Here is a 22465-nt window from a genome sequence, read left to right on the forward strand (position 1 = left end):
CATAGGGTTCCATAAATTGTTATCATAAGAAAAAACATGTACCAAATACCAAAGCAAACAAACCAATTCACTTGCATAGTCCAAATCATCATTATACGTATTTTATATTTTCTTTTATTACATGAAAGCTAGTCTCCCAATCAGCCTAGCAAACTTCCCCCACTTAATTGATAAAAAAGACTCCCTCATATTTTTATTTATTTTTTTAATATTTTGTTTCATGGGGACAGTGCCCGAGGGCCTACTTTAACCGTTGCATGGTATTGGTAAGCGGGGTAACTGCTAACCACGTGCAAATTCAGTGGCCTAAAAACATAAAACTCGCTAGCAAATCCAAAGCCCGAGGCCGGCCCAACTTGAGTCCGCCCCTATCTTAAGTCGGTGACCCAGAATAAACCCGGAAACTGAACACTCAAAATCGGAAAATCCCAACGGCGCTTAATATTTGTAGGAGAGATTTATTTTTTTGATAAATTATCAGGAGAGTTTTAGTTAACTACAACAGACGGTAGATAAGCATAAACCCCGAGCCAAAGAGAAAGCCAAGAGGACCCCAATCGATACAAAGAAAAACACCAAATTTTATCATCCCCCGATCCTCAATGGAGGACGCCTATGCAAGATCTGTTTCCGAGGTATTTCTCATTTCTGTTTCTCTCTACATTTTTCATTCAAATTAATTTGACTCAACTGCAGCGAACTCTTAGTTCTTAGTTCGTGCGTCAAGATTTTGATTACTGCGTTCGTTTTTGAGATCGAGGTCTTGGTTGTTTTCGTTTTGATTATTTTCTATTTGTTGAGGTCGCTTTTTTCAGCGGAGGCATTTTGGAATTGATTGCCTCTTGTGTTTCCTTGTTGTTAGGTTTTGGATTTCTTTGAGGTAGACTCAACGAAAGGTCTCACTGATACTCAGGTAGGCGTTTGCTCGTTTCCTAATCGGAACTGGAGTTCATTTTTAGTTCCTTTAGATTATTACTTATTAGAGCTAAATTATAAACTGCATCGAGTATTTTTGCTAATATTGGATTTCTAATTTTCAATTTCAGGTTTCACAACATGCTAGGCTTTATGGGAAAAATGGTAAGTTATTATTATTTATTTTTCCGTGTGGAATTGACAAAATGTTAACACAGAAATCATTTATAAACGCTGTCATGATGCTTTTATTTTGGGACGTTTCCTCTAGTTATTGCAGTTTTTTAATCAACAATGTTGATCGTGATGCATGAATATTATGAAATGTGGTATTCATTTCTGTTTTTACCCCTCTTCTAATTTTGTGTTTTCCTTTCCTTGCATGCTTGTTTTATGGTCTCCAGTGCTGCCTGAAGGAGAAAGTAAGCACCTGCAAAATGCTATCTCATCTCTCATTTTGAGTTTTATTTACTAATTGCTTTAAGAATTGCATTTATAAACCTTGATGCTTGCATTTTGTATGTGGTTATAATTATGCATCAATTTGAAATATGACATGTTAGTTACTATAATCAGCTCCTCTGTATTTCTGTGCACTTTTTGGTTATAGTTGTCGTTATGCAGTAATTTAAACGGTTAGATTTTAATTGCTGTAATCAGATCCTCTAGATTTCCATGAACCTTTTCTTCATCAAGCATTGCTTTGTGGTTCGCCTATTTTTCATTGCATTTGAGCCAAACTCCAGAAAATCATGTTTTATGGGAAGCCTGTTGACATATATGTGGTTGTCTGAAGGGCCTTTATGCTTTTAGAATTAGCTTAACGATGACTGTCCTGTGAAATTATGACAATCTTCTCATAGATTGGTATTCAGGAAAAAAGAGGCTAGCTGTGGCTCAAAATCCTGGTATTTCCAGAGGTTGAGCTTATTAAAAGGGCTATTGAGGTTGTTTTTGCTTTGATAATTAATTTTTGGCATTTATGCTCCTTTGGAGAAAGAAGTACAAGAGCATTTGCTTTAAGTGAAAGTAGTAATGTCAAGAGGTTGCCTCAGGCAGTGGTCCCTGGAGTTTACCTACCCCATGAGTTATTTCTGGCACTGCCAGTTATTGATTTGGAACAAACAATTATTCACAATCCAATTTTTTGTTGTAAAGTGGATATTTTTATGATGATCTCTCATTTTCTTTTTCATGCTTCTGAACCTATTTCTGCATAAATAGTGTTGAAATTTGCTAAAAGGTTTGTATTACAATACTGATGCAGGGACTCCATTTTGGAAATTGGTTTTCAAGCAATTTGATGATTTGCTTGTTAAGATATTGATTGCTGCGGCGGTTGTTTCTTTTGTTTTGGCTCTGATTAATGGAGAGACTGGCTTAACTGCATTCTTGGAGCCTTCTGTAAGATGAGCATGCTTGATTCGATAAGCTTATTTCTTTTTATCATTTCCCAGAACATGCATATGTCTTTTTTATCATTTTTGTAAATTAAATGAAAATTGTGAATGCTAGTCTTTGTCAAGATATTTGTTGAGTGTTTATCGTGGGCACTTTCCTCAGCAGTTTCTTGCCTTCTGTGTAGTGGTCAAGTTAAATGAATCATATCTTGCTAAGTTGGCAATATGCTGGATTGATCAGGGCATGGTTCAATTTGGACCAACTTGCAATTGACTCTAGAGAATGTTCAATGTATTTTTATCTAATACATTTGGGGAAGCACCAACTGCCCAATTGTACTCTTTGGAAAGGAGGGAAAATTTGGACAACTTGTGGTAATTATATTTGAGCATAGAGTTAATGAAGTTAGGCATATAACCTGTAAACTCAAAATTCTGGCTAGCTTAGGCATTTAAGCTGTAAACTGGAAAAATCGGGCCAGGTGGCTTGGAGATTGGCAGGTCTATTTTATACAGTTCTAGGGTGTTATCTAAAATCTCTCACTTGTCCAAAGAAATATGGACCTTATAAATTTAACTTGTATGGCCTACCTTTATAATTGGATTTCATTGGTGCCTGTATAATATCCAACTTTCTTACGGCTTTTTTGTTTCCTGCTGATATGTAAATCCATATTAGAATGTTGTTCTAGTGTCTCCATGCTTGGTTTATATCATATTGTTTTAAATAATATATATGGTTATCTAATTTACAGGTTATCCTCCTGATATTGGCTGCCAATGCCGCCGTAGGAGTAATTACAGAAACAAATGCTGAAAAGGCTCTTGAGGTATGTTTTCGAATCTCAATTCGAGGCCACTCACATGAATGTTTTTTGATAATAAGAATGATGCCTTCAGCATGCAAAGGCTGTGGCAACAATCCTATTGGTGGTACAGGAGAGCCCAAAAGAGAGTGAGGGTTGGACCATCAAGGAGGCGATATAGCTCTTGCTCTGACCAGTGATATCTCCCCATCTTTCCAATATGTCAACTGCCTTCTTAGGCATAACCTACTAACAAATCAAAAAGCATGGGCCTAATTTCCACCACCATAAAATGATATAAAAGGAGATTGTCCACTGGTCCCTTAGTCTTTTTGTGCATAAAATATCAACAAAGACTTATTTGATATTTATATTTTTTATTGTAGGAGCTACGTGCCTACCAAGCTGATATTGCAACTGTGCTGCGCAATGGTAAATCAAATGATGATATAACATTATCATTTATACATGTTGGTTTTAATGTGGTGGTTTGATAAGCCAGTGGTTTAATATGTTATTTGTTTTGTTAGAAGAGTTAGTAAAGAAAAATAGTGTGATTTTATTTTTTATTTTGTTTGTATCATTATATGTTTGGACAATGGTTTTCACAGTCAATTGCGTTGTGGTATCTGGATAGTTAGGCATCTTGGGACAATCTTCTGTTTTGAACCAGTTAATGTCAAAGTAATGGGTATAATCCGTTGTTGTTGATGTTAGTTCCTTGAGATTGTTGTTTTTAGTTGAGCTCTTATGTTTTTTGCATAAAACTTGTGTTTAAAATGTTTATTCAATCTGTTTTTGTTTCTTTTCTATTTCATTTCTCTGCTTATGCCTCTATTGATACCTGATTGAAAGGTCAGTTAAATGCATTTTTTTTGACTTCCAAAGTGGTTATTGCAGGTTGTTTCTCAATACTTCCTGCAACAGAGCTAGTTCCAGGAGATGTGGTAGAAGTTAGTGGTAAGTTGGTCATCTATTCTAAATTTCAAAATCATTTTGTCATTACTTGTTTTAGTGAGATATTAAAGAGTTATTGTTTTTGTCTTGCCTTCTGTAACTTGAATAGTGGGAAGCAAAATTCCAGCTGATATGAGAATGATTGAGATGCTAAGCGATCAGTTACGTGTTGATCAAGCAATTCTTACTGGTACAAACCATTCTCTATTGTTGTATCATGGCTTCTAGTTAATATAAATGAAAACAAAAAATCTTAAGTTTACAGGTTGAGGTGGCCCTTATGGGTTATCTAGCAAATTGAGTGAATCCGCTGGAACTTTGTGGTGCTATTTAAGAGAGTGTGTGACTTACAGAGATGCATGCATTAAGGTTTCTCTATGTGGTGCTGGTTTAGCAGTAATGTTTGGAGTCTGACATTGGATTTTTAACATTCTCATTTTTAAAGCAGATAACCAGGTCTATTGAATATGTTGTTTGTTGAATGCTGCTTTAAAACCTTTGACATTTGAAGTTCAGTTCAAGGAGAGTAACCCTAGATTTCTGGTGATGATTAGAGGAAGACTTGGTTGTTGCTTGTTTGTGCCAAATATATAGGAGTTGAGTTCAAACACTTTCCATTATCGGTGATTTGCAACAGCTTTAACACGCCTTAGAAATTGATTGAAAAAAATCTAGTCTAGCTGCTGTCTTTCACATTATATTGCGAGTGAGTCTACTTTGGAAGTCCTTAGATGCTTTTAGCCTTTGTTTCATGCAGTGAGCAATTAATGTTTGATTATTTTTGTGGTTCATTTCTGCTTTATAAGAAACTAAAACTTGATTGGATCTCTTGTTTGTAAAATATTTGAGTATTTGTTTGGATGAGTAAGATTTTGAAATTTTAAATGAATTTCAGGAAAAATTATTCACTTTCAAGTGAATATCATGGCTCTTATATGTGATTAATGTTTATATGGTTTAATTTTGAGGGACGTAATGCGTTTTCATTGAAATTTGATTATGCATATTTCTGTGCACACAATTATAACTTTGTTATCATACTTACATGTTGATTGAAGTGAAAAACATTGGGGTCACAAGTCATTGATGTTTGCAAAGAGACCAGTGCCTTTGCTTTGTTTTCTTCATAAATTGTTTGCACTTTCATAGAAATTGGAAGATTTTCTTTCTTTGCCTTATATTCTAAGTGGTTACTTGCCAAGAATATTCAGTTACAAGACCATGCTTATAGAATTTCGTTGTAGCCTTTGGTGCACATCTATCAGGGAATATATATTTGGTGTTCTATTTCTTTTATCCATTCATTCTTGATTTACCGCTAGTGACCATTGGATTTTTGGTTGATATCAACTTATTTCCTGTGAACATTTTCCTTGTCTGCATGGTTCAATTTCAGCTAAGATTTTGTGTAATGGTAGGTGAGAGCAGCTCCGTGGAAAAAGACCTTGAGTCCACCATAGCAACAAATGCTGTATATCAAGACAAGACAAATATTCTTTTCTCAGTAAGACTTTAAAATTTGTTGCACTCTGTAGGTGACATGATGAGTTGCTTATGAATGTAAGGAACTGAAATTCATGGTTTCATTGCATTGTTTCAGCTAGCTGCTGAAATTAGATTTGATTGAATAGAGTCCAAATGAATTTGGTGCATAGTAGACCATAACTGTTGGCAAGGAACCATATCACTTTTTTCATCTGTTTAAGTTTCGTTGGATCATGAATTTTCACTGGTCTGAATGTATTCATTTAGTTTACTGCATTATTAATGGTGCTCTGGCACCTATGTGATCAAGGGCTATTCTAGAAAGGTAAACTAGTCATGCTATTACTGTTTTAATTTTTTAACTGAATAAAGTACTAGGTTATGTATGATTTTAGAGCCTTTAAGGTCATGTGACTACTGCATTCATTTTATTCAGTTGGATATGCTTTCAGTTTCTATGTTATGGACTTTGTGCCTTCTGTTTCCCAGTTTTGGTTGTAAAGATTTGAAATTTTAATTGATGGTCCATAGTTCATTTGAAAGTGGAAAGTGTGAAAGATTATAATTGCCGCTTTTTGTTTCTGAAGTCTTCTGTCAATAGCCTTATGGTATGGATTTGACCAGGTGTTATATCTTACAAGAATTGGATCGGATTTGAGAAGTTAAATGTTCTTTTCATTTGCTTGATCCCAGTTAGACCCATTGTAAAAACTCCATGCTTTTGTATGTTATTAGCAACATATTTTAACATATTTGGATTGCCAGGGTACAGTTGTGGTTGCTGGTAGGGCAAGAGCTGTTGTTATCGGAGTTGGTGCAAACACTGCCATGGGCAACATTCGTGATTCAATGTTGCAAACAGATGATGTATGTAAATTTTCATATTTTCACTAGGACATTTTGCCTAGACATCTCTTTTCCATTTTCCCTTGGAGGAATGTTACTATCCCTTTGTTTTTCTACCTGATGTAAGGAGTTTTGTTCTGATATTATATTCTGTGGAGATTTGCTTCCAAAAAGTTGGTTCCTTATATGGCTAGGTGGATTTAAAGTTATGATACTAGATGCTTGGTGAAATAAACCCTCCATAATGGATAATGGTTGTCTGACTTGTGCTCTTTCTGTCAAGTTGGCGCTTGAGAAATTGTTGTTGTGCTTAACTAGTTTGGAGGTTTATATCTCCCAATTTTAATCTCTATGCAATTTTTATGAGTCTGAATTTAGATTGTGGTTTACAAAGATAGGCAGTATGGGTGTATGGGTTTATTCTAATCTTTCTCGTCTACGATTGGTTGCAGGAAGTGACACCCTTGAAAAAGAAGTTGGATGAATTTGGTACCTTTTTGGCTAAGGTGAGTTGAATCATCTGTTTAAGCTTCAACTTATATCTGGTAGATATGATAACCTGCTGTGGTTTCCATTTGTGAACAGCGGTGTGTTTTTAGGTTATTGCAGGTATTTGTGTATTGGTGTGGATTGTAAATATTGGACATTTTCGTGACCCTTCTCATGGTGGGTTCTTGCGGGGTGCAATTCATTACTTTAAGGTAATGTCGTGGTAATCTACTCTATTTTCGTTTACTTTATGGTTGTTTTCCATAAAAGATGTATTTTCCTACATTTTAACTTTGAACTACTTGGTTGTGCCTTCCTAGATTGCAGTTGCACTTGCAGTCGCAGCAATTCCTGAAGGGCTTCCTGCTGTTGTAACAACGTGAGTGGTTCAAACTTCTTTTGGTGTATGAATTTCCTAGAGTAAGTCCTTACAAAAGAATCCTATGTGGCCAACACATAGATTCATTGTTCTGGACATTTTTGCTTTGAAACTGAATAAAAGATTAAAATGTGTATTAAAAGATTGGTGTATGGAAAAGACAGCAGAAGATATGATGTAAAAGTCCCTTGTCTTGTAAATTCTTGCACCATGAAATAGCAGAAATTACTCAAGAATCTGAAAATGTCTCAAACTCTCTTACATGGTAGTTGTAAAATTATATTGATTGGTGCTATCAATTATTTGACAAGGTTATGTTATATATTAGCCAAATGTGTTTTGAACTTTCATAATTGGTTAGGTGTAAACTTGCATTAATGAGGGATCGTACTGGAATCCACCTTATCTATATTTACGAGGGATGGTTAAAACTTGCATTTTTTTCGGCTGCTTTCAGGTTTTTTTGCCCAAGGCATATGCTTTATCAAATTGGAGGCTAACTTTCGTTTTCTATGTGATGATTTTTCACCTGTTCAAGGTGTTTGGCCCTCGGAACAAAGCGAATGGCTCGACTGAATGCTATTGTTCGATCCTTGCCATCAGTAGAAACTTTAGGCTGTACCACAGTGATTTGCAGTGACAAGACAGGAACTCTGACGACAAATATGATGTCTGTTTCAAAGGTAATAGTACTAGAACACTTAATTATCAAGAGTGTTATATCTTACCTTCCAAATCATTTTTTTTCTTCTTGGTTTTTTAAGTCATTAATATTATCAATGCTGTTGTTGCTAAGCTGGTGCTTCCAAGATTTGGTTTGTTTGCAAATTGAAACATTTGTGGAAAAAATCAATGGATAAGTGTGCTGTGACACTTATAATTCATACAGTATCCTTGATTTCAGTTTCTGATATATCGCAAAATAATAATAGAAACTTGGGCCTTCTTGAAGCTGGTTAAAGGGAAGACCTGCTTAAATTGCTTTTACATAATCAAGCTTTAGTATCATTTTACTGCTTTACAGAAAGATAATTCTTTCTGTTTTTCCCTTACCTCAGATATGTGTGGTCAATTATGTACAACATGGTCCTGCAGTTGCTGAATTTGGTGTCAGTGGGACAACTTATGCACCTGAAGGCTTTATTTTTGACAGCAGTGGGATTCAGGTATTGCTTTTATATGATTTGACTTAAAAGTATATGTTCTACTAGCGACAATACTTTTGATTTATAGAGCGTATGTCAAAGATGGAAGCTGGCATATAATTAATAATAAAGATGGTTCCTCATGTTCATCATCATCATTATTGCAAGATGCCCCATAATTTGGATCACAAGAGTGTACTCCAGGGTTGTTTGTTTATGTTGGAAAACATATTACACAGAATAAGGTTGAATTCTTTATTCAATTCCTGTCTACCAGCCACACAGGTCTTTGACCAATTGACCTTAGAATCATACTGTACAAATGCTTAGATATGGGGTGAACATGTGACATAAATTGAAAGATGCCTCATTATATTGCTTAGATGCAGTGATTGATGATTGTGCTTATCATACTCACACATACACACATATATTCTTGGTTAACAAACTTCTTGGTGAATGGGACGTGATACGGATGAGGCATGATGTCATATATTTGGTTGTTAACTTCTGAACCATTTAGGATTATTTCATTCTGCACTGCATCTATATGACATTTAATTGTTTTGTAGCTTGAATTCCCAGCTCAGTTACCCTGTCTTCTTCACATAGCAATGTGTTCAGCTCTATGCAATGAGTCTCTCTTACAGTATAACCCTGACAAGGGAAACTATGAAAAAATTGGTGAGTCAACTGAAGTAGCCCTCCGAGTCTTGGCAGAGAAGGTTAGTATATTTTGGCCTAATGGTCTGCTACATGCAGTTCCTTTGATGTGCAGCCATTCTCCTGTGCATCTTGTGCATGTGACTTTTTACTTATCCAACACATTAAATCAAGCTTCAGCTAATAATTGTCATTGCTCATTCTCTCTCTCTTCCCCCCGCCCTTCCCCTTTTGTATTTTTTTTGTTTATGCCTTTTGCACTGCGATTATTCATTTGCAGGTAGGTCTTAATTTTTTCATTGATTCTTTCAGGTTGGTCTTCCTGGCTTTGACTCTATGCCTTATGCTCTGAACATGCTGAGCAAGCATGAGCGAGCCTCCTACTGTAATCACTATTGGGAAAACCAATTTAAAAAGGTTTGGACTTAGATATTGTTTTCGTATGTTACTTTTGCCCCTGGTTTTTTCTGTGCAGGTTTGTAGGATTTGAGTCGAATTGTTTGCACATCGACAATCTGACATTGACTTTGCTAGATGTGATGGATTTCCATTTCATGTTTAAACTCTTTAGGGAAAGGGATTTTTTGTTTTTGTTTTACTCTTGACATGTTCTGGATAATTTTACGGTTCTGCTTGTTGGTAATTGGTCATAAAGAATTGGTATATTATGACGATGGATATCTCCATCTTAAAGGTTTTCCTTAATCAACTATGATGATGAACATTCTCTGATCAAGCACTTATTGATCCTTTGCAGGTTTCTGTTTTGGAATTTTCCCGGGATCGCAAGATGATGAGTGTCCTTTGTAGCCATAAGCAGATGGAGATCATGTTTTCTAAAGGTGCTCCTGAGAGTATCATCTCTAGATGCACAAATATCCTCTGCAATAGTGATGGTTCCACTGTGCCATTGACTGCTACACTTCGGACTGAGCTGGAGTCAAGATTCCACAGGTTAGATTTCATCTTTTTTCCATCTATGCATTACTCACTTATGTTATTCCTCTCCCACCTTCCCAAATCTGCTTAATTTACAATGCATCAGATGTCCAGTAGGAGTAGAGCCTTAAGCTCTTGAGTGTTGGAAGAGATAAGTATGAAGGTGCCTGATGAAGTCTAAGGTTATTGTTTGATAAAAATTTTATGACAGGGTGCTCCGTCAATTGTAATGTTGATGTCTGGATGTGGTGCACATTGACTTCTCAGGTCAAAAACAATAGATAAGAGGAAAGTAAACTAGAATATACCTTGATTTTTTTGGATGGCAGAGTGTTCTATATTATTTTGAGTAACTGAGTGCAGGAGTGCAAAGACACTAATATCCTAGTTATAAAATGTCCAAAAATTGCTTATTTGAAGTGAAGTTTATGCAAATTTATGCTAAAAGAATGCAAAAGCATAGATAAGATCTTGATGAAAATGCATGCTAACTTGTGTCTCATTTTTCAATGATATTAAAATTTCTTTCTTTATGTTTTGTTTAGTTTATGCAATTGCTGGCTACTGTTAAATCTTCCAAGATCAGGATGGCATTGGCAAGATTTTGTATCTTACCTGATCAATAGTCATACTTACTGGTTCAGCTCTGATTTACACAATGTTTCTTTATTGGTCAGTTTTGCAGGGAAAGAAACATTGAGATGTCTGGCTTTAGCCTTGAAGATAATGCCCAATGGTCAACAGATTCTCACCATTGATGATGAGAAAGAGCTTACATTTATTGGGTTGGTATGCTTTCTTTTCATGATAGAATGCTTAAGTCCACTTTTCTGTGCATAGCTTATTGTGGTTTCCTGCATGCTTCATGTAACTGTTTCATTTGCTTCTGTTCTTTATGTATCCCTTTTTCTTTCGCTCACAATAACTGATAGACAGATGCATAAGTGCTAGTTTTTCCTTTTCCTTATCTATATTCTTTGTACTGTTCATCCTTTCTAAAAGGTTGGAATGCTTGATCCTCCAAGAGAGGAAGTGAGGAATGCTATGCTTTCATGCATGACTGCTGGTATACGTGTTATTGTTGTTACTGGAGATAATAAGGTAAGTTGGCATTGTATCCCCTGGTTCTTTCATATATTATTTTTCTTTTCCCCCCTCATTGTCACTTGCTTATCTAATTTGAGAGGAAATTTCAGTCCACAGCCGAATCAGTTTGTCGTAAGATAGGTGCTTTTGATCACTTGGTAGATTTTGTTGGGTGTTCGTATACTGCTGCTGAGTTTGAAGAGCTTCCAGCAATGCAGCAAACAGTTGCATTGCAACGTCTGGCACTGTTCACCAGGTATTAAGGGTTTGATTTATACAGTGTATCATTTTCTTGATGTTATCTGACTGTCTAGGGCTTGTTGTCGTCTCTGCTCTTCATTTTTTAGTTGTTGTTTTGTATATAAAAATTCATTCTGTTGATATATATGTTTCTCTAATTTCCAGGGTTGAGCCTTCTCATAAAAGGATGCTGGTTGAGGCCTTACAAAATCAGAATGAAGTAGTAGGTTTCTTAATAGTTTCCTGGTTATAAACTTGCAATACATTTACATTGTTTTCTATTGCTATTGACATTGCTGTTATTTTGTTCACCATAATAGCTGCCATGGGAACCTTGAGGTATTGGCAGAAGAATTCAAATGGTTATGTAGTTGTTGGCAGTATTGTCTTAGTATCAGTCAGGAATATTGATGTTTGTAGAGAGAGCAAATTCAAAACCTTATAATGCAATTGTATGGTCACATCACTTCTTGTGCTGCATTACCAGAACTTCATTCTATCATCTATCTATGCATCTCTCTTGTTGGAATGTAAAATAACAAATTTATAAAGAAATTTGAGGGGAAAGAGAAATGAAGATTGAATCTCTACCAGTACGCAATCCTTAAAAGTTGTTTTGTTTGTTGAATTAATGGGGACCAAAACACCAATAGTTTGCAGTTGAAAATTGGTGATAAGAAAGTGTAACTTCAAAGTAAAATATTTTTTTTAGGAAGAGTTGAACAACAAGAATGCTTATCATTCATCTCATCACTTATTGGTTCCACATGTAGTCTTAGGAGGATTTGTGTCTGATGAAGTAATTTAAGTTCTTAAAACAAAACTTATATATTTGGTGAGCTAGGGCACAAGAGATTGGCAACTGTTATCTTAATATGTTTTGGCTTTATCCTTAATTTAGAAGGATTTATCTTGAGAATATGACTGCTGGGGGATAAACAGTGTTCTTGCAGGATGCATCTTAAGTTTAATTGTTCTTATATGTCATATATGTGTTTTGTGTGTGTGTATGTGGAGTTATCATTCTTTCCCCTCTAATTATGTGTGCCCAGTGCTGTTATCTTGTATAATTTGTAACAAGAATGATTTTTAATAGGTTGCCATGACTGGTGATGGTGTCAATGATGCACCTGCACTTAAGAAAGCAGATATTGGAATTGCGATGGGATCTGGAACAGCAGTTGCAAAGGTATGCATAATTTTTCTCTTCTCAGGTTCATTGGATTTCATCTGTTCTTTCATGTTTTATGAATGATAGGATGTCTGAAATGACAATTTTATAAATTTGGGTAACTTGAACATAAAAATAATATAAGCATTTGAGTTACCTAAAGGATATATATTTTCTACATTCCTAACTTTGCATTCATAATCCATTTCACTCCAATGTTGCTGTAGTTAAGGATTTTTATGTAATCTGATACCTTCACTTGGGTGTTCCTAGGAGAGTTGTCCTCTTTCATTTAATTTTTCCTTCATTCTTACTATCATTATCCTTTCAATTACAGAGTGCTTCAGACATGGTTTTAGCTGATGACAATTTTGCTACCATTGTGGCGGTATGTTAGTTACTGTTATTTGTATTCATGTTATTATTATTGTTTTGAAATACATGCAACTATTTACGTGCATATCTACATGTAAATGACGTACAAATTGTTGAACTTTCCAATTTTGGGCAGGCTGTTGCAGAAGGAAGGGCTATATACAACAATACAAAGCAATTCATTAGATACATGATCTCTTCAAATATCGGTGAAGTGGTTTGTATTTTTGTGGCAGCTGTGCTAGGAATACCTGATACCCTTGCACCTGTGAGTATGTTGATTTTGTACTTCAATTTAGCATCTGATGTTAAAATGAGGGGAGAAAAAAGGAACTACATTTTGTTTAGAACTCTTGGGTATCTTCATTAATTGAATATCAACAATGAGAAGCTCTTTACATCTTAGCGTCCCAAGAGCATTTATCCTGGCCTGGGCATTCTTTTTCATATCATTTGCATTGTATTTTTATTACTTTCTTGATGGTTCATAACCAGGACTTATTTTCTATTAAATGAAGACAGTAATTATTTTGATAGCCCTTATCAGATTTTTTTATTTTATTTGGTGGTCCTAAATAGATAAATTTCTGAGTTTTTTATGGTTTTTTAATAATGTCCAGGTCCAGCTGCTATGGGTCAACTTGGTTACTGATGGATTGCCAGCCACTGCCATTGGGTTTAATAAGCAGGACTCTGACGTGATGAAGGCTAAACCTCGCAAGGTGCTGCTTTTATTGATTCATTGTTTTCCTATAGCTTCATGCCTTCTTTCATTTGTCCTGATTTGAGTCTAATTTTAAGATGTAAAGGTGCAAACCTTGAAATTAAACTCTTCCCATGTTTCAGTTTTGATCTATTATAACTGAATTTTTACATTTCTTTTCTTTAGTGTAGCATAATAAAGGATGAATATATACGACATCTATAGAGAATCATTTAAATTAATTAGATTTCTTGCTTTTTATTTTTTTTGGTAATATCCAATTCATTTATAGGAAACTGTATTTTTCTGTTTCAGTTCAGGTCTGTCACCATATTTAATTTGGATGTGCAGGTTGGTGAAGCAGTGGTCACTGGCTGGCTGTTCTTCCGTTATTTGGTGATTGGAGGTAGCTATAAATATTGTAGCTATTCTAACTTTTATCTATTCTAATCAATTGGGATGCTTTGTTTCACTTTTGGTGCATCTTCTGAACACTTTCAAATTGCAATATCATGTTGCTTTGCTTCCTATATGCATTTGTTAACGATGAAATTTTGAGGGTTATTATTAGTTTCTGACATCATTTGGATTGATTCAATCAATGGTGTTACTTCGTTTTTCTTTGTCTTTTTTTTTTTTTTAAATTTCCAGTAGTAAGAAATGTTTTGCTCCTTGATGTAGCTTATGTTGGCCTTGCCACTGTTGCTGGGTTCATATGGTGGTTTGTTTATGCGGAAACTGGTCCTAAACTACCATATGCTGAATTGGTAAGTTTCTATTTTCTTTTATGTTACTAATACACAGGTCTAGTTCTGAGTTCCTTGGCATGGGCATCTCTCCTGGTTGTGCTTTTGATGTTAATGCATTTATGCCTTTGGGTTTGGTTTTTGAGGAATATATTTAGGAGGGGTTTACATTTGATGCATTGTCACTGTATAGTACTTATACACTATCACTTTATCACAAATGGCCACCTCATAATGTGCAAAGTTAGAAGTTCAAAAGTCTTTCAAAATAAATATTTTTAAAATTATGAATATTTATTTTTTTAAAATTCTCAACTTTTATATTTACTTTGGTTAAGAGATAGTGTATAGGTACCATGCATTGACACTTCATCAAATATAAACCCTTTAAGAAGTAGCTGTTTCTTTCCTCCCTGTTTGTGGCCATGGTGTGTGGTTTGTTTTTGTTACCTGGTGTTTTTGTTGTAAAGAATTGTCTAAGATGTACAAGACATTTAATAGCAAACTGTAGTTAGATTGGTTGGATTAATTAACTATTTACTAAAATTTGGTGAATAAATCTTCTGAAACTTTTATGTTTTAATGCTTGAGCTTTGTTTGTTTAACAGTAATTGGGTCTTTTGGGGATTTTCTGGGGGTGGTTTATACATTCAAGTTTTTCCCTTTTAAATTAATTTTCGCACATGTATGTTTTGGGTGTATATTGTGTCATTCTAATATTAAAATTCAGCATCATAAATCTGGAGCACTCACTTTGTGGAGCAAAACACCTTGCTCTGCACTTTTAGCTTCTATATATATATGATCACAGGCTTATAAAATCTCCCTTCTAGGTTGGCATGTCTTTGCATATTTCTTTCAGAATACCTACTAACTTCATTTGTTTCAGATGAATTTTGATACCTGCTCAACAAGGGAGACCACTTATCCATGCAGTATCTTTGAGGATCGGCATCCATCGACTGTGTCCATGACTGTGCTTGTTGTTGTTGAGATGTTTAACGCTTTGAATAATCTCAGTGAAAACCAATCTCTTTTGTGAGTATAGTGTTTCCTTCTCTAGTAGTTAAGTCAGAGCACAAGGAGAAAAAACGAAAAAGTAAAGGAAAGATTTAGCTCTAACTCTTTCTCAACTCTGCTTAATTTTAGGGTAATTCCTCCTTGGAGTAATTTGTGGCTGGTTGCTTCAATCATCCTAACAATGCTCTTTCACATACTAATTTTGTATGTTCCTCCGCTATCTACACTCTTCTCTGTAAGTTATTTTCTCTTTCTGCTATTCACGTTGATATTCAATTTATTACTACTTTTTTTCTTCTTTGAGGAAATTAACTTAAGGGCATGACATATGTTTTTTTTTTTATAGGTTACACCTTTGTCTTGGGCTGAGTGGACTGTTATCCTATACCTTTCTTGCCCTGTAAGTTCTAAGTAGCATAGCTTGTAAGGGGTATATGTGTTGTGATATGATATTGCTTTATATTTAATAAAGAGCCTTGTCAATGATAATTTGGTATAATTTTTGCATGGCACCTTCTTCATTTTATTATCTGAACCGGTCTTTATCTTGGGGCCTTTTAACTTTGTGGAAATAGCTTCATGCTAAAGACTGAGCCAAAAAAAAAAAAAAAAAAAACTTGATGCCAAAGAGGTGTGCTTCCACTATTGCATGTACCATTTACTTTTAACTTCTTCGTAATTTTCCTCTCTGAGTTATTGGTGGGTATGGTGTGGCATCTAGCGAGTTATGATCCATTTTGCTTACCTTAATTATTCTCCATCTGCTGCAGGTTATAATTATTGACGAGATACTAAAGTTCTTCTCGAGAAATTCCTATGGTAATGCTTACTGTTTCTTCAGAAATATTATTGAACTAATGTCCCAAATATGTGAAGAACGTACTTTATTGCATCCTTCTCTCTCTATTTATATCTGCTTCAGATCATTTTGAAAGAAGTGCCCATCACTATATAATGTTTTTATTTGGCAACTAAATATTTTCATTTATTTGATTTGCTGTAGGTATAAGGTTCAATTTCAGATTCAGGAGATTTGATGCACTCCCGAAAAAGGAACTTCGAGATAAGTGATAACGTTGCTTTACCGAATCCTAATTTTGTACATTAGTTTTTGAACGGATAAGAAGCACACCTGATCGGTTTCTCTTCTGCTTTCATCTCCTTCACAAAAATAGAGATACAAATGGAGGACAACTTGCTTAAGTACTGAAAAAGTGTTGCGACTTAAAAATTTTTTGCACCTGTCTTACTCAAGGTGCCACGCCATGTACCAAGCTTTAACGGGAAAGGGGGTAATTTGGGGCCTTTACACATTATGATAAGTTCATTTATCAATGGCTTGAGAAAGGAAAATGCCTTCATGTTTTATGTACCTCAGAAGTGGTTGTAACATTATAGTTATTAATTTATTTTTTAATACAAGAAATAGGTCTCTTAAATATGGTGTTTAAACTGACATTTTATGTTGTTGGACCTTTTTTTTTTATTTAGTTTTTAAATTGGCTAGTTCACGGAAAAAAAAAAGATAAAAAAACAGTACATACACGGTTTCAACCGAATGAAATTAGGTTAAAATTTTTTTAACTCTTCTTTCTTAGACCTCTAAGATCACTTTTAATTAGGTTCTTAATGACCCTGTTGGCAGTCCTTCAAAAAAACTCTATTTGTAATTGTTTTGAGTGCCAGACCTTGCTTTGATCTAAAATCCCTGAAATGCCCCCTTTACAAGATTTGATTCTTAATTTCAAGCTGGCTATTGCTAATATACATGAGTTTTAATGGAAATCCTATAAGGGGATAATATTTTTATTAGTTAAAAGTAAATGTCTTAAACTTCTTAACACAGGAGAGAGAGAGATGAATGTTAATAAACCATGGTAAAGCATAGTTCACATCAGTGCTTTGAAGTTGGAATTATGTCAATTGTTTTGAAGTTGGAAGTGTGATGAACTAACTGTGTTACAAAGGCTCCCCAGATATCCACCTTCTAAACATAGCAAAACCTTCTGCGGGCTTGTACTCGGGAGCTGTGTGCCCTCCATCCCGCCAATTAACCAAACATTAACAGGGAAACCCAAAAAAAAAAAAGAAAGAAAAAATCTAATAAAAAATTTGCCACCATGAGAATGAGAAAGGGTTATGGATATGCGAATTTTCATTGCCTTAATAGTGGCATACGTCATTTGATTGGAGTAAGTCCTCGTGTATCTACAAATTTCAGGTTTTCGCAGAACTGCCAATTAGTTTCTAACTCAACTCCTTCGAAAGAGTGACAATTTAAAAGATGGAAATAAAGAAAACACTGAGTCCACAAACTGACCCTGCAACTTGGTCTTTCACCATCCATGGCCGCCAATCATCAACAATGGGATAGTTGAGAGATTTTATCCATGCCTCAGTTCCCAAGAAGGGAATCACCATGTCATGGTCACCACAGAATCCAAGCCAAAATAAAAACCATCATCATAGGTTTTGGATGAGTAAATACAGAAAATAGAGTCATCTCACCTGTAAACTAGAGCACGGTAGCCTCTGCTACTAAGGTTTACATGGAATGGAAAACTGCTCGGAACGTCAGCTGTGTAAGGTAATCCAAAATTACACCGGTTCCATTGTCCTATGCTTCCCTGCAGATGACGAGTTGCTTCTTCAGTTCTCTTGCGGTTTTCATTCCAGTTTAATTTTTAAACAACTACTTCCAAACCTTTCTTATGTGGATTGCTTTCTTGGCCTTGCGATCATTAGCCCAATAAGAAGAGAGCAAATGGGAATAACTCTGTGGCACAGAAAAAGTTCACAGTGCAGGTGTTTATATAGGATTTCCATTCGTTAAAGGATATGGTCAATTCAAAGTATCAATTCATCTTACAGATTGCTTTATTTCATTTTTAATGATATTTTTACCATGATTTTGTTTCGGCATCATGATAAATTACATACTTAATTTGCATTTCAAACGGGAGAATATGAAATTACCAGACAGCCAAATTTAGGAAGTGTTGATGGTTCAGAATCAAGTAACTCTTTCTGGTGTCCATCAGGACACATTCTAGCTACCATTTCTTGTGGATGTGGGGATGTAAAACTGTCAAAACTGCATAAGGGTTTCAGAATATGCGCCGGGTTAATTCCTGATATACACTGAAATTGGGTTTTGTAGTACAAGGATCAACAAAAGACAAATGACTTAGATTAATAACGGTATGAAAATATATATATATATATATATATATATATATTTTAGGTTTAAAGGAAAAGGAACCTGAGCGAGAGCTGCATACCATGGTGTAATACTGAAGATCTTTCTGACACTCCACGTTTCTGGGATCGATATTTTGATATTCTCCACGACAACTTCTCTTCAAAGACTAGAAAAGAATGTCGATCGATTGCTTAATAGAAAATATTTTGAAAGCTTTTTCTTTCTGGTGACTACGTAATTTTGTCCAATTACCAAATCTGGAATTCAGAGAAACCTGGAGAATAGATTTAAAGGAAGGTAAATATTACATCATAGAGTTCATCAGAGATCAGCGCCATTCTATGAGCAAATGAGATCCTGGAGTTGTCTTCTACAGTTGGTGCTGTTCTGGGGTTCCCGAGTATGTATCCCTGAAAGCACTCAGAATCCAGTGGCCCATTAGCACCCCACTGGAAGCATGCACTAAAAATGTTTATGTTGTTGGTTAAAGCTCATTATTCAGTTATATCAGGACTCCGAGAGACAGGATGTCTCCCGCTTTATTCTGAACAACCTGAACTGGGCATTTCTACTTTCTAGCTACACCTTCATAAACTCACCTTTCCTCCATTTTTGGTCATTGAAATCAATTCTAATTCTCTTCTCAAAATCAAAAGAGAACAAAAACGCAATTACAAACCTGGAGATTGATTAGTGGTCTGATACCTTCTTCATTTCCTACAGGGTTATGAAATTTATAGTTACAACTTTTTAGTCTAAATAAATTGCTAATAAGGTGAGGACCCTGCGCTAAGCGCTTAACCATTGGTGCAGGATTTCCCTTCTAATATCGAACTATCCTTCACCGTATAAGATTTCTTGAAAGAGCACTGGGAGAATAATGCCAGCGTATGAGTCCCCAGCAATGTAGACTGGATTTGAGAGGAATTCTGGATGATCCATCAGCCACTACATAATAACAAAATATTCATAAATTGCTTCAATGTAAAACCAGCAACAATCAACTCAATTAAATGCTTCCCAAACAAAACATTTTGAGACTTCTGCTTAAAAAAAGTGTCACTGCACCTTCTGGAGAAATTGGTGGAGATGGTGAACTTGTTTGAAGTCACTTGACTGAGCTGAATGCTGGTTTGTTGCATAGGAGAATCCAGTGCCAACGGGTGAATCTACAAAGATGATGCTGGAGATCTGAAAACAAATGGCTAATGTCCAACTTAGTTATAAAATTAAGAAGATACAGAAGAAAAACGAAATATCTTCTGATTTGTTCCACTTCTGTAATGACATTATCACCTTTGTCCATGAGTATGGATTCAATACCAATGTAGGCAAGCTTCCATTGTATTCCACTACATTGAAATTCAGTGGACCTGCAATGTTAAGATAAATGCCTTGGATCTAAGTGATTGATTTTGATTTTGATGATTGATTATCATTTGCAGACAATTTTATGAAAGGTTTCTGTTGACGAATACAATTCAAGGCAGCTTTAAGGATATCGATTTTAAAAACCACAAATTTGAATTAAAAAGATCTTCGGGAACCAAAATATGTATATCATGTTTTTCTAGTCATGTGAGGGCCAAACTAGAAATAAACTTCTTATTGGCATATCACCAGAAAAGAAGTCTCCCATTCCCTTTTAAGCAAAAGTATACTACTTAATTGAATACTGCTGGGGACTTTGGCCTGTCTTACCAATTTCATAAACAAGGCCTGAAAGGCTAGAGCAGCCAGGGCCACCAGTTAGCCAAAGCAGGAGAGGGTCCTCCCCGGGATTTCTCTCCGACTTTATGAAGTAGTAGAAGAGCTGGACATCATCTGATTCACCCACACCCACATACCTGACAATAACATGCACGTATATAACATCAAGATTCAGGAAAACCAAGAAGGAAAATACAAAGTATGGTATATTACCACCAACTACTTTATGGACTCACCCAGTTTCAAGTTCAAAAGGCAGAGGCCCTTCAAATCCAGGAAGAAACTTAACCAATGAATGAGACATAGCGAGCTGCGAGCAAATCTTTAAAAGAAAGAAGAAAAAGAGAACTTCTGCAATTTTATCTGATCTTGCCATTCAGAAGCTCTCAAGTGGGCGATTGTGTAAGTTTATTAGATAGCAGAAGTAAAGAGAAGAGATAACAGAGAAGTATGCTGTAGAAAACTGATGCAGTGTTTGATTCATTCATCTGCTGATATATATACAAAGCTTAGGATACAAAAATATATACAATATCTCCGCATTAGCTGGACAAATCTGCATGAGACATGGTGCTGCATTATTTTAAGTCAATCAACTACCAGCTGATACATTTGAAAGAATAAACAATGAAAACAAACTCTGCCTAAGTGTCTGCAACAAATCTGCAGAGAAAATCTCAACTCTAATGGATTGAAACAGTTTTGAGTTTTGTATCTAATCGTGAAAAAACCACCCGTTTATTAGCCTCTGCTAGATTTTGTCGAGCGATAGCTTGAATGATTATGATGAAAAGTCTCGTTTCAGGGCGTGGACAAGCATAGTAAATTCTGAAGTTATTGCAGCAGAGATCCCCATTTGATTTAGTTCTCGTGATACTCAATATTGGTGCCTTTGGTGTGGCTTCCAGAGAGATTTAATCCATTTTGCTTACCTCCATTATTCTCCATCTACTCCAGGTTATAATTATTGATGAGGTGCTAAAGTTCTTCTCAAGAAATTCCTCTGGTAATGCTTACTGTTTCTTTGGCAATATCTATTGACCCAATGTACAATAATCAGGTGTCCCAAATCTGGGAAGAGCGTACTTTATTGTATTGTTCTTTTCTATTCTTATATCATTTTGAAAAGAGATGCCTTCACTCTACGATGTTTTCATTTCGGTAATTAAATATTTTCTCTGTTTATTTGATTTATTGTAGGAATAAGGTTCAATTTCAGATTAGAAGATCTTTTACTTACGTTTTGGGCGGATACGAAGCACACCTGACTGGTTTTGCTTCTGCTTTCTTCTCCTTCTCAAAATGGAGATACAAGTGGAGGATAACTTGCACAAGTTCTGAAAGTGTTGCGACTTGGAACTTTTTATGCAGCTGTCTTAATTACTCAAGGTGCAACGCCATGTTGTACCGAACTGTAATGGGGAGCCACACACACACACACACATTTCAACCAAATGAAATCAGTCTTAATTTTTTTGGCTCTGCTTTCTTAGATCTCTGAGGTCACTTGGTAGTCCTTCACAAAAAGTCTATTTGTAACTGTCTAAGTGCCAGACCTCGATTCTTAATTTCAAGCTTGCTATTGCTAAAATACAATATTTTTAATAGAAATCCTATGAGAGGATAATATTTTTATTAGTTGAAAGTAATGTTTTAAACTTCTTAACACAGGAGAGAGAGAAGAACGTTAATTAACCATGGTAAAACATAGTTCACATCAGTGCTTTGAAGTTGGAAGCATGTCTTTGTTTTGAAGTTGGAAGCCTGATGAGCTGACGGTGTTGCAAAGGCTCTCGAGATATCCACCTTTTAAACATAGCAAAACATTCTGCGGGCTTGTACTCGGGAGCTGTGTGCCCTCCTCCCTGCCAATTAACCAAAAAATAACAGGGGAAACCCAAAAAAACAGAAGAAACAAAAACTACAATTAAAATTCGTCACTATGAGAATGAGAAAGGGATATGCATATGCGAATTTTCCTTGCCTTGATAGTGGCATAAGTCATTTGATTGGAGTAGGTCCTCGTGTATCTGCAAATTTCAGGTTTTTGTAGAACTCCCAGTTAGTTTCTAACTAAACTCCTTCAAAAGAGTAATATCATTGCTCAAAAATATGGAAACAAAGAATATCCTGAGTCGATAAATTGACCCTGCAACTTGGTCTTGCACCATCCATGGCCGCCAATCAT

The 22465-nt window shown here is 35.5% G+C and overlaps 3 protein-coding genes across 4 annotated transcripts in view; 1 reads left to right on the forward strand and 2 right to left on the reverse strand.

The window, feature by feature from the left end:
• Window positions 1–408: 408 nt before the first annotated feature.
• Window positions 409–16804, forward strand: ECA3 (endoplasmic reticulum-type calcium-transporting ATPase 3). Its single transcript, XM_021429251.1, has 34 exons — window positions 409–635; window positions 863–913; window positions 1047–1080; window positions 1320–1337; window positions 2183–2319; window positions 3071–3145; window positions 3508–3553; window positions 4022–4081; window positions 4188–4268; window positions 5497–5582; window positions 6329–6430; window positions 6862–6915; window positions 7009–7110; window positions 7219–7277; window positions 7816–7960; window positions 8336–8443; window positions 8995–9147; window positions 9398–9502; window positions 9843–10039; window positions 10702–10813; window positions 11027–11125; window positions 11221–11366; window positions 11516–11573; window positions 12447–12539; window positions 12859–12909; window positions 13033–13164; window positions 13517–13618; window positions 13951–14005; window positions 14281–14366; window positions 15235–15383; window positions 15495–15600; window positions 15712–15765; window positions 16136–16184; window positions 16369–16804. Exons 1-34 carry the CDS (start codon window positions 603–605, stop codon window positions 16434–16436), a joined length of 3006 nt encoding a protein of 1001 aa, XP_021284926.1. The 5' UTR covers window positions 409–602; the 3' UTR covers window positions 16437–16804.
• Window positions 16805–16880: 76 nt separating this feature from the next.
• LOC110417068 (serine carboxypeptidase-like 7) lies at window positions 16881–20653 on the reverse strand. Its single transcript, XM_021429257.2, has 14 exons — window positions 20514–20653; window positions 20269–20414; window positions 19864–19940; window positions 19636–19758; window positions 19413–19515; window positions 19247–19284; window positions 18876–18977; window positions 18647–18733; window positions 18342–18506; window positions 18070–18141; window positions 17875–17992; window positions 17686–17800; window positions 17526–17573; window positions 16881–17406 (listed from the first exon to the last, which is right to left on the reverse strand). The coding sequence occupies exons 1-14, from the start codon at window positions 20651–20653 to the stop codon at window positions 17325–17327; spliced, it is 1416 nt and encodes a 471-aa protein (XP_021284932.1). The 3' UTR covers window positions 16881–17324.
• Window positions 20654–21839: 1186 nt separating this feature from the next.
• Window positions 21840–22465, reverse strand: part of LOC110417066 (serine carboxypeptidase-like 7) — a 3814-nt gene continuing 3188 nt past the window's right edge. For both annotated transcript variants that reach the window (XM_021429254.1, XM_021429253.1), the window contains 3 exons: window positions 22426–22465; window positions 22262–22307; window positions 21840–22142 (listed from right to left, as the gene is read on the reverse strand). The exon at window positions 22426–22465 is cut by the window's right edge and continues 74 nt beyond it. In XM_021429254.1, coding sequence (XP_021284929.1) covers window positions 21990–22142; window positions 22262–22307; window positions 22426–22465 — 239 coding nt within the window. In that variant the 3' untranslated portion in view covers window positions 21840–21989. The remainder of the gene's footprint in view (window positions 22143–22261; window positions 22308–22425) is intronic.

The sequence above is a fragment of the Theobroma umbraticum genome, unplaced genomic scaffold (assembly GCF_002168275.2).
Source record: "Theobroma umbraticum cultivar Fairchild unplaced genomic scaffold, ASM216827v3 scaffold_51.0, whole genome shotgun sequence".
NCBI classification, from domain to species: domain Eukaryota; kingdom Viridiplantae; phylum Streptophyta; class Magnoliopsida; order Malvales; family Malvaceae; genus Theobroma; species Theobroma umbraticum.